Source organism: Chelonoidis abingdonii, chromosome 6, assembly GCF_003597395.2.
Source record: "Chelonoidis abingdonii isolate Lonesome George chromosome 6, CheloAbing_2.0, whole genome shotgun sequence".
In the NCBI taxonomy this organism is placed as follows: Eukaryota; Metazoa; Chordata; order Testudines; family Testudinidae; genus Chelonoidis; species Chelonoidis abingdonii.
Window position 1 is genome coordinate 48,604,280 of NC_133774.1, and position 12,583 is coordinate 48,616,862.

The 12,583-nt window shown below is 40.5% G+C and overlaps 1 protein-coding gene across 1 annotated transcript in view; it reads right to left on the reverse strand.

The window, feature by feature from the left end:
• Nucleotides 1–12,583, reverse strand: part of SV2C (synaptic vesicle glycoprotein 2C) — a 187,033-nt gene that overhangs the window by 71,792 nt on the left and 102,658 nt on the right. Inside the window, exon 4 of the mRNA XM_032774308.2 lies at nucleotides 8,842–8,993. Within this exon, the coding sequence (XP_032630199.1) occupies nucleotides 8,842–8,993 (152 nt within the window). The remainder of the gene's footprint in view (nucleotides 1–8,841; nucleotides 8,994–12,583) is intronic.

A 12,583-nucleotide genomic window follows, 5' to 3' on the forward strand; every position in this document is an offset into this window, starting at 1 on the left:
TAGGTACTCCCATTATGGAAAAAAAGGTCTACTTACGTAAGTGGAACAGCACAACTGAAGATCCATTATACAATAGGATTTTAGTAGAATCTGAACAGAATTGTTTAGACTTAAATCTGATATTTGTATTGAAACACTGTTAGAAAGTAATACATTTCTATTTACTTTATGCTATATAATTAAGGGACTAATTTTGTAGGCTTTCTTATTGAATAATTTAGTCTAATTTAATTGGAATTTGATATAAAAAGCAGTCGTAACTTTGGCTCAGATCATCCAAGGGAGATCTGTGCATGGAGGGAGTTCTCTGAACACAATTTTCCTCTGGCCTCTAGAAAGTGGGAGGCGGGGGAGGTCACCAGCCCCTCTTCCTGGGACCATTGAGAGGGTTGGGAAGATATCTTTAAGGTGGGTTCCTGGGACTGCTGCCCAGGGCAAGCAATTAGTGCTGTGCTTGCAAGGAGCAAGACAGCCCTGGAATGCCACTCATTCCACAAGATGGAAAATCCTGCTCACTTCACATCTCGTTATTATTACGATGGTGCTTAAAGGCTCCAGTCAGGATCAGAACTCCATTGTGTGAGGCAGTGTACAACCATAGGGCTAGATCCTGTAAAAGAATCTGTCTGGGAAACACCCTTGCACCCACACACTGCCCCAACGAGTTGCACTCTGCTGTGTCTAGCTCAGACAGAATAATTTTGGAGAAAACTTTGTGGATTTTTTCCTCCCCTGCCATCTTCCACAAGAATTTCCATGACAGGAGGTGATCTGAGCTTTAACTCTCAAAATATGGAAGCTGAAATTTATATTTTTCCTACAGCTGTAATAGATACTCTTTTGCATTCGTTTACTACTTAATCTAGTCTAGTCTAATTGAATCTGATTGATATAAACAGTTAGTTTGTCTTTGTTCCTTACTGAATTTTTTCCTTATTATTAAAACTATGATATTAAAAATATGGTTTTGTTTACTTACCATTTTATGAGCTTAGTTACAGTCATTTAGATTCCTCATGTGAAATTACCGGATTTAATTTAATTGGGATGTGACTTATACAAAATGAAGTTTTGACTCAGGTTTTTGTTGTACCACAATATAAGCTTTTAGTTTCTTCACCTAATTGATACTAATTAATCCAAATGTTTTGGAGTGAATAGATGATTAACTGTGTGTATTGTATATTGGTTTCTTTTAATATGTGGAATGCCCTTGTAATTTTTAAAATAATTTTCTTGATTACAATTAAATAATTTAAAATAATTAAAGGGTTTTTTTTTGTTTTGTTTTTTAAAGAAAACCTGTGCAATATATCTTTGGAACTAATGTGCATGAGATAGGCAGCAACACCTCAAGGCCTTCCCCTTAGTACCTTTGACTCTTATATTAACTCAGAGGCAGATTGATAGATACAAGCACTAAACAACTGCAATCAAGGAAACCAAGGAGACAGCAAAGAAATAAATGATCATAATCTAATCAGAAACAAGACAGCTGCCTAGGCACAGTTGCTGGATATGATCTAGGAACCTGATTCTTTTCCTAGAGTAGAAGTGGTATGATCTGCATGAGTGAACAGAGTGCTCTATTGAGTAAAACTTCTGAGTTCTATTCCCACTTCTGCAAATGGCTGATCTTTAGACTTTGCACTTCTTGAATTGCTTTACATAGGTTGGAAAGCACTAGTAGGTTAGATTCAAAAGATTAGGGAAGATTAAAAAAAACAGACAAAGGAAATAGAAAATTGGTATTTGGGAGGATTGTCTCTTCTCCAATCTAAGGAATGTAGCAGTAGCATAGCAAAGATACTGAAGGATCCCAAAAACCTATCCGCAGATTATGTCATCTGAGATTGAGATGGTGCCAGAAAAAATATATACTTTGAGTGTTGAGGACAAGATTAAGCACAAGTCAGTCAGTCAAGAAAGAAATGTACAACAATTAATGCGGAAATGAGAGCAGCTTCCCACAATTAAAAGATAGGCTTAAAAATGTATGCACATTTTTCATAATTATACCGATCACCATTACAGCAGAAAATTAAAATGACATTTGTTACAAGACATTGTTTATGCATTAGAGAAAAAGAGAACTTTAGCAAGCATCAGTGTATCTCCACAACCCTGACTGTATGTGAATAAGGCATCCTAACTGCAAAGTTTGACACGTTGCTTGTTTAAAAAAAGACTCATACAATTGTAAGCAGGAATACTGGAGAAGCTCCTTGTCTCTTGGGAGAATGGATCTGGGGAAATTAACCAACAATCAGATGTGTTATAATGGAGCAAGGGCAAACACCATTCTTTCCTTCTCATTGATTTAAATGGTACATACCAAATACATCTGTCTCCTGCCCCCCACTCCTTTATTAATCTGCCTTGTGCCATCCTGTGTTCTAAACAGTTACTGTAAACATACAGCAAGATTTTTTTACCTTGGTGTTACTTTTGTTTTAGTATTGCTAAATACCAAAGTCTTAGTGAAATAACCATCCACATTTAAGGAACAGCACACCAATAGCAAAACTGTTTCTTTTAGTTAATCTTTTAGTTAGTTGATCAGTCTAAAAGTCTGTATATGGTACATGGACATCAGGTTCAAACACCATATCGATGAGTATGAGGATTCTGAGTTTGGCTGTCTGATCTTTGGGTCAGTAATCTTTCCACTGCGCCTGTGGATCCAGAATCCCAGGTATTGAGGTAGGTGGTAGGGTGGCTGTAGGTTATGGATTCTACTTGGGTTCTTGGCTTTTTTTTCTGCTCTAGGCATGTTAATTGCTGCAATCGTCTGAAGTTTGAATGAAATTTTGTTTTGAGGATTTATATAAATATTTACATTTTCCTATTATATTTAGACAAGAAAAATGGTGTATTTGCATCTTCGGAAGGGGGGAAGGTGCATATACATAGCTGCATTAGAATGCATTCAGTCACTGTGGGACTCTTATTCCCGAGGGCATTCTGCGCCCAAAAAATTAAAATGTTTCACACAATATCTTAAAATTCTGCAAAATTCTGTAAGTTTTATTTATCAAATAAATGTGGAGGCTCCAGCATGGCATTGGGGAACACAGGCCACTGGCTGCACAGAGGTAGGAGATCACTGTGCAGCCCTCCTTCTTCCTCCTCCCCCCGCCCCGGGACAGGGACTAAGCAGAGAGGCTGCGCCCATCCCTGAAACAGTGCAAGGACCAGGCCTGCCCCAGAAACACCCCAGGGCGCTGCCCCTCTGTGCCAGGTGCACCAGGTGTGGGCAGGCAGGCTCAGCAAGGCAGGATCCAACTGTGGAGGAGCTTAGTGTGGGGGATCCAACTGTGGAGGAGCTTAGTGAGAGGGTTCTGTGTGGGGTAATCTGGGTGTGGGCAGCTTAGCGGGGGTTCTGGAAGCAGGGGGGAGGATCTGGGTGCACAGGGGCTTGTTAGGGGGTTCTGCATGCAACGGTAATGGGACTCTGCAGGGGGTCCAGGTGAAGTTGGTTGGGGCTCAGCGGTGGGAGGGGGAGTCTGGATGTGGAGGGATAGAGCTTGGCAGGAGGGTCTGAGTGGTGGGGGGGCTCAGTGGAGGGTCCTGATGCTGGGGGAAGTGGGATTCAGTGAGGTGGGGATCCAGGTGCAACTGGCTGGGGCTTGGTGGGCTGGGGATCCAGGTGTGGGTGTCTTGTCAGGGTGGTCCAGGCACAGAGGGAGTAGGGCTTATGTGGGGGGGGTTCTGAATGTGATGGGTGAGGCTCAGCAGGAAGGTCTGGGTATGAGGGTGTCCGGATGCATGGGGGTTGGATGGATGGGGAAGCAGCTCCCTCTGCAGGGACCCTCCCCCTGCAGATGACGAGTGATAGGTGAGGGGGAGGGAGGGGAACTGCAGCGTTTCCTACAACCAGGGGAGAAATCTGGGGGTGGGTCTGACCCAGCCCCGGATGCTGTGTAGGGATAGGGGATGTCCCGCCCTCCCCAGCCCAGCCTGGACTAGCAGCCGAGCCCAGTGCAGGGTAGGAGCCATCAGCCAGATCCTCCCCAGTCCCGCCTCCTGCCCCACAGTGATATACCTCTCTGCTGGCTGCTCTGGGCACCCAAAACATACTGCTGGGGAGGGTCGCATGACCAGTCTTGTGACTTCCCTTTGCTTCTCCATCAGAAAGTCATTTTTCTGCAGGGAAGCAAAGAAATCAGAGGTGGTCATAAATTCTGCACATGCGCAGTGGCACAGAATTCCCCCAGGAGTAGACTCTGGAGGCAAATATCTCCAGATATTTGTTTCTGTGTACCAGCATGACCCCTTCTGGGTTCCAAGAGGCTGGGATGGGGACAATAGCTTCTCATGTCAATGGTTTGAAAGTGCCATTGCTACCTGTTTATCCTGTGATTCTCTGGGGGCCTAGCTGCCTCCACATGCAGCCTGCCTGTGTATTTATGTAACCCACACACCTTCTGGGTGTGGTGTTCTGTTCTATCTAGTGGCACCAAGACCACTTAGAGAGAGAGTTAAATAAGGTGGGTTTTTTTGGCCAGAGAGGCAAAATGATTACAATGGCTTGGGATGACGCCTCTTAGTTTCTTAGCTCTCAGTTGTGGAGTCATTTGACATTATATTGAAGGAGATATTTGGGAGTAATCCAAAGGATAATACATTTAAATCTGCAATGGAAACAGGAAAACATTTTTTCAGACTTAAGAAGATGCATTATATGAAAACCAAACACAATGCCAAATGTTTACCGCCTTTTGACATTCATTAAAGATATTTACCTTCAAATATAATGCAGAACTGGAAGTTGCAGTTTCAAAATCGTGTACAAAATGGCTCATTAACCTTCCTACAAAACCTAGCCTAGTGACAGTGTAAGTCAGTGTCTCCATAGTGACCAGGGGTGGCTCTATGTTTTTTGCTGCCCCAAGCACGGCAGTCAGGCAGCCTTCAGCGGCACGCCCGCGTGGATTCGGCGGTGTTTCTGTGGATGATCTATGAGTCTCGCGCCTTTGGCATACCCACCGCTGAATTGCCACTGAAGCCGCTGGTGCCTGGAGACGCTCCTGATAGTGACCCATGCTGACCTTGTTCATGGGCTGTAATTGTGAACATCTCTTCACAGATGTTTCCACTTCTAATAGCAGCTCTGTGACATGAACTCCTCTTTCAGGGACCCTAGGTAAGTCCACATTCATTTTCAGTTTTAACACAAAGGACAACAATTATAAATTAACAAAGCCCTTCAACAGAGGCACTAGCACTTAGAGTGGAGATTATGAGGGACCTGAAGCAGTGATCTTTCAACACAGGGTCCCTGAAGTACTACATCCGTGCCACCTTATGATCTTTTTATTAATGAAAGTCTTGTTTCGATTTTACCCTATTAGCACATTGTTGGTTGTAAAAGCAGCAGAGAATCCTGTGGCAGCTTATAGACTAACAGACGTTTTGGAGCATGAGCTTTCGTGGGTGAATACCCACTTTGTCGAATGCAAAAAGGCACATGCCTAATTGACATTACTATGCTGGCAAATGCCATAGGGTAGACACAGTTATACTGGCAAAAAAGTTTGTTTGCTGTTATAACTTATTTTGTTCAGAGAGCTAGGATAAGCTATACCGGCAAAATAACTCTTGCTGATATACGCTCACTAGGAGGGTTTGCCAGTATAGCTGTATCATTGTAACTATGCTAACAAACCCTTCTGCGCTTAGACAAGGTCCACATGAAAAGCAAAAAGCAGAGAAATGCCTCCAGTTTAAATAAATAGATTACTGAAGTGGGTGGACTGGGCTATTTAGAATTCTGATTTGCTTCCTGGTAGGTGAAGATATAATGTTGAGGATGACTAGAAAGTATTTTGGGGGACAACTGAAGATTTTGGACCACTTCTGGGGGAAATGTAGAATTTATATAAGAGAAAATACCAATACATGTGGTCTGTTTGACCCAAACCAATATCAAAAGGGTAAATCATTTAGAAATTAATTTATCAAACTTGTTTCAAAATAAAAAGGGAGGAAATCTTGAAACACAAAGCACTTCTCTTTCCTTGTTTCTTTTCTTTCTCTTTCCTCCTCCTTGGGTGCCATTCTGGAAAGAGGAGAGGGGGGAATAATGTTGTTCAGCAAATTTGTGTGTGTTTCTGTTGCCATTCTGTTCTTTCCTAGTCCTCTGAAATACCCTCCCTGTCTTCAGCCTCACTGCCCACTATATTATTTTCTCTCTCATTGATATCTATTATTTTAAAGCACCCATAATGGTGCTAAATGCTTCACAGAAGGCATAGTATCTGAAGCCTAAATTAAAGGTGTCATAAAAGTGGGAGCAATGAATAGTATAACTCTGATGAAACAGGAAGACCAATATTTGCAGCAATATGATCATGCTATTACTCACCCAAATGCACATCTTAGTGGTTCAAGTTTTTTTTTTTTTTAACATTACACCTACATGTGATAAATGTATTTATCATGCACATTTGTGAAGACGATATACTAGGAACAAAGTGGTGTCTGGAGAGCACTGCACTCTGGCAATCCCCAACTGGCAGATGCTTTCCTGGAGACCACTGCAAGGTGGAGCATATTAAAGCAAACCCCAGACTTCCCTAACATGTGGCAAGCCAGGCTGAAACTCAGGGAGGTGTAGCCAGCTTTCCGATGGTTCCACATCTCTACTGCACTCTGCAGATGCTGGAAGTGGCAGAGAATCTGGCTCAGTGAGTGATAATGGAGGGCTAGAATTCAGTAAAATACTTTTTGAGTAGAATTTCATTTTAAATATTTGAATCTTAACCTTTCGCAGTGTAGCTGCATAGTTCTTGTTAATGGCAAGAAGAGTTATGCAGCATGTGCAGATGATACGGACCTCATGGGTTTTAAATGTAATCTTGGTGACAAACAGGATCTTCTAGAAACAGTGGGCCACATCCTTAGCTGGTGTAAATTGCCATAGCTCATTTGATTTCACCGATATGATCCCACTTTTGCAGCAGCTGAGGATCTGGGACATTGTTTTTAAATTAGCCAGTGGGGTTAAGTAAGTCCATCTGAGAGTGATGACCCTTGTAAGTCTCCCCACTAAAGTCCATATAAACGGTTTTACCAATTTTGCAAAACCTATGTTTGAAAGAAAAGTTTGTGCTTTTTCACTGTGATGAAAAGACATTTTTGCTGGCAATTTTCCCCCTTTACTGTTAGGATCCCTCTTTTATGGAGAGGGAAAAAAGCACTGCAAGGTCTAATCCTTGTGTGGCTGAATCTGAAGAATATCATCCCTCAGAATTTCCTTTTACATTTCTTTTTAGGTCTCCAGCTGAAGTGATACCTCCCAATAACAGGGCAGAAAGGCTAGATTTAGTATGGCTTTCTATTACTGGTGTTCTTCCACTGTTGGAGGATGAAGTGAAATAATCCCTGAGTGTCACTACTTTGGCATAGGGGTATGCATTATTATTTGAGATTTGTTTTCATATAAAGTTACAAAACATCATCTCAGAAAAGGTTACTGAGGTATTTCCAGAATCTGCAGTAAAACTAGACAACCTTTTAAAAATCAATTTATCATAATGTTTGCATTTCTGCTTCAAGGTAAGTGTAAGTGAAAGAATAATGTATACTAGAACGAAAAGTTACTTGGTATCCATAGTACTTTACTAATTGAAAAGTAAAATCAATTCATATATTCTTGCCAGTAATTGTTTTTGAGTTTTGGCAACTCAAGGACTGAGAGGCCGGGTCAGAAACTCAGATTCAGCTTTTCTGTGAGATTCCCTGATTAATTTTAATCCAAGATTTTTTGCTATCCGATTAAGCAGATTTAGTCTGTATAGTTATGACCCATTCCTCCTTTTCCTTCCCATCACTTGTCCTCATCTCCTTTATGAAAGCCTCAAGAATCCCCTGTTTTCTTCCTTTTACACTCCAACTCTTACGGTCACCATTGTTTTGGCTGAAGAAAATTGGTTAGGATTTCCATTGCATCTCATGGCAGTCCTTTAATTGTTTGGAAAGGTGCAATGAGCAACATTTCTACATCCTGCTTATCCACAAGAGCTTATTTTTAAAGGGCGCTGAGCAACCTCTGTGCCCACTGAAGTCTGAGAGTAGTCAACACCTCAAAGTCAGGCTCAAGTGCCCAGGAGTCAAAATTGTATCTCAATGTTGCCTTTTCACTGTGCTACGACTTTCAGGAGCTCTTTCATTATATTGGTGTGCATTGTATAGCTGGACGTTTTGTACCTTTTTCAATCTAGAAGTTGTTACATTATATTGCAGTTCATTCTATTTCTACGTTTCTGAAGTACAAAAATAATTTATGGACAACGAGCCACTGTAGCATTGTCTTCTGGGCTGGAGATGCAAACATTAATAAGAACCACCTTCCTTGCTCTCCTTTCCGAAGATTTTATGATCTAATGACTTACTCTTTTTTTTTTAACATAGGGGATAACTTTTCCCTTCAATCTATTTCAGCAGCAATGGCACAAATACACCACCATTGTTTCAAACTTTTTCTGTATGATGCAAGTTATTATAATATCTGTTTACCACAAATACATTTCTTCAGTTTCAGTGCTAACATTAATTAAATTACAAGAGATTCCAGTGTATTAAGTTCCAGTCTCATGAGGTTCAGGGACAATTGGCTGAAGAATGAGCAATGGCTGATTTTTGCACGTTTCAATATTTTGTAATTTATGGTCTGATATAATGTGTCAACTTGCCTAAAAACAATCAATTAGCCCTTTACAGTAAGTGGGTCAATATTTTGAATACAAACTCAGAGTACTCTCTTTTTCTGACTGTAAAGTGGTTTACTGATTATGTACGATAGGAGTAATATACACGTGGGGAAGACTTGTTTCTTACCATAGTGAGGAATTATTGCCCAAGCCATGGCAGAAGCATAGATGCCTCCAATCATCCAAAACATGCACAGCCAACTTAAGTGTTCACCACGTTTCTCTCGAGCAAGAACTTCAGAAAAATACGAGAACACTGTTGGAACAGCTCCGCCAATCCTAAAGGGAGACACAAACCATGTGTTAAAGACAGAGCAATAGCAAGTCTGAACAAACATCACTACTGTACCTGCTTCGAACCTGAACTAGTGTTCTTATCTTTGTTTGTTTTTCTTAAGTATACTGCCACTTTAATAAAGGTCTTCAACGTGCCAAAAGCCTGACTACAGTGCATTTGAAAACTTTCGGGGAAGCCCCACACTTTTGACACAATTAAATGCATAGATTTGCATGGAAACAGTATGGTTAATGAAGAAGTGCCAGATTAAATTAATTATCAGTGAGCTGTGTTATAGAGCTTGCAGAATTGTAACCAGAATAACGCTGTGTATTTGACTTAATTTATATGAAAATCCATATGATTATTATGGTAGGATTGGTAGTCTACCAATATGATGACAAAATTCCCATGTAGTATAGAGAATTTTTTAAAATTAATTTCTCATAAAATTTTCTGGAGTCGTGGTATAAGTAATAGCTGCTCTCCCTCCATTTACTCCTTCCCACCCCAACTTTCCAAGTCTTGACTTCCCTCCTTTAACAGAGAATAGGCAAAAAGGATGTTGAAATTTGCAATATCCCTGATTATTGCATGTACTCTTAAAAAGTGTTATGCAGTTATATTTTGTCTGATTTGCTAGTAACTTATGCTGATTTTTCTCTTTTTGGTCTTTGAGTATTGAATTTTAATTTTGGATGCAATGACTAAGGAGCTGTTATTTTATTTCTCCCTACTGTGCAATACTGTACGTGCTGGTAATTCTTTGACGTTACACAGCAATACATGTTTTATTGTTACCCACATTGTTGGAAGACTCCTATACAGTATTTTTACTGAATGAACAAATGCTAATAAAAAACAAAGTTTAAGAAAATACCTGTGATTAGAACTAAACAGTTTGAAATGAGAACTAAAGGCCTTTTCTTCATTGTAGCATCCTAGTAGTTCTACCCTAGTTAGGCATTTCTAAGGTGCCCATCTTTACAGTAGCTAGGAGACGAGAAGCATCTCCTACCCTATCCAGTTGTTTCAGAGTACTTGAAATGAATGGTTTTTTTATTACAATGAGCATTTCTGAAGCTTGTGCTACCAGGGGCCATACTGCTAAAAAATGATGTCATCTGTGACACCAGCAGTATTAAAATTGGGATCATAAACCATCATCAATACCAATTTACCAATGAGAAGGAGGAATTTTGTTGTTTAATATTTAAGCAAAATGTTTACTCATTATGATTGCCAGCTTAGATTTAAAACAATGTAAATTGGTTTATTATATCTGATACTAAGCTTGTGTTATGCTGGGGTCCAGCGTCAATGACACAAATCAAGCCCCTTTTCTGCAATGTGGCCACTGTCTGCAGATAGCTTAGAAATGTCTATTTAAAACACAATTTTACAGTTCATCTATGGTGAAAATATGGACCTCTCAAAAGGCTACATTGAGAAAAATGGTTCAGCTTTCTTCTATAAAACCTAGTAAAATTCAAGATATGCATAATTTTCAGCATTAGATTCAGGCCTTTCATTATTGGTCTTTAGCTCTTTGCTATAGACCAAAAAGACAGTTAACCTTCTTAAAACTGCAAAATGTTCCATCATGTTCCAGGACTCAAGATTTGTGCTTTCATTTTTCAGTGTTCAAGACAATGTCTATGGGGCTTCAAGGAGTATTTTCATATCAATGAATCTGTAGGAGGACATGGGATATACTCTGTAAAACAGCTGCAATTCACACCTGGTGAAGTTGCAACTGAATTTCAAGATAAGGATAAATGCACATTTATGCTGCTCTCACACTGGCTGCTAAAACTGATTGGGAGAAAGAAGCAAGTTTACCAACAGGTTAAAAGAAATATTATAGAGGAAGAGAGTAATACAAAAATAAACTTCTGCCCTATGAACATTCAGTGCGTTCCAATACAGTTTATTTTAGAAGATGTTAAGGTACTTCACTAAGTGGTTACATGTCTCAAGGGGGTTGTTCTTTTGTTGCTTCCTTCTAGGCATCAATTTGCAAAGGATCCATAATAGACTCTTACATATATTATAAATAGCTCCTGAGATAGACTGAAGCATGCTAGTTCTTAAATTCTCTGCAAAAGTCCTGCTACACAGATTCATAGCCCCATAAAATACAACTCTTGCTACAGAGCTAGAAAGGTAGTGCGAAATCTTCATCCCCACTCCTGTCCTTTTATGGTGGATAAAAGGGCCAGAATGGTGTAAAGGGGACCTCACAGCCTCATACCAATCTGGGTGAGAATCCCCCGGTACAGACACAGAAGACAATCATAAGGCTGTTCTCCAAGGATCCGCTTTAAGTCTTGGAGTAGGGAACTGCTGGATGTAAGCTTGTGGAAAGCAAGTCAGAGATGAGGCTGCAGCCCACAGTGCTACTGAGATTCTGAGCCTGTGGAGGATGTTGTTAGTTTAGACAGGCCCTCAGAGCTGCCTCAATCAGGCTGGGGTCTAGTCTCCAGAACAGCCCAAGACTGGACATGTACAAATGTGTCTTAAGGCTGCCATAACCTCCCCTCCTAGTCTGAGGTGGAGTACTGACTCTCACCCCTACAAAACTACCGTGAGTATAGCACTCGCTGCTCAAATTAAGCTCCTTATATTATGTTGGAGAATCACTGGCAGTTGCAGAAACAAGTGTTCAACACCTCGTAGGATTAGGCAGGGATATGGAACATGAACTTGTGCTGACTTAGCGATCAAAGTGCTCATCTTTTAGAAGCAACACTCTCACTTGGGGCTTGCTTTAGCCTGTTTTTTAACACCACATTTGCTTTGAAAACGAGTTCTTGGCATGGCAGTGATTTTTTCCCCATAATTGATTCTATCTATTAGAGAAGTTTGTGGTGGCCTCTGGGTATATTTAACTGGTATTTACATATTCTGGTCACTCTTCTACTAGTCTTATCACCATATTCTTGCTTCTAAATTTGATTAAATGAGGGTCCAGATTGAAGCAAAAAGGAAAATAGTTACTTCTAAGTTCTTGTCACATAGTAGAGACCCTAGTCTATATCCACATATTGCAGTTACTATGGTAGTAATTGCAAATTCAGGTAGCCTATGCAATGTTGTATTAATAATAAATAGTCATATTTAAGTATTTAAATAGAGCTTTGCATGTTCAAATCATTTACAAAAATTATCTAGTACACAGGGACAGTTCAGCCAAATCTGAGGCCCATGACTATGAAATTCAAGATTCAGCATGTAATCTTATTCCCAAATCTCCAAGGCCATGCAAGCTGTGGGGCTCAGAGCTTAGCAGACCTCAAGGCAAGGGAATGTGTCTTGAGTCTAGAATTCATACAAGTGTCTGTGGAGGTTTAGTGGGAAATGGCTGGATGTTTCCTAGTAAACAGAAGGAGGGAGGAACTTGTAACGTGCCATATCCTAGTGTCATGATAAAAGGAGAGAGATTCTGATCCCCAATAAGCAGCTTAAGATATCACCAGGATGCTCTCTGTCAGCATAAAGCAGCTCAAACTCCTGTGATGAGGTCTACAAATCCAACATAACACACAGGCAGAAAGAGGTTAAGAGCTCTCCCTGCCTGCAGACACCCCAA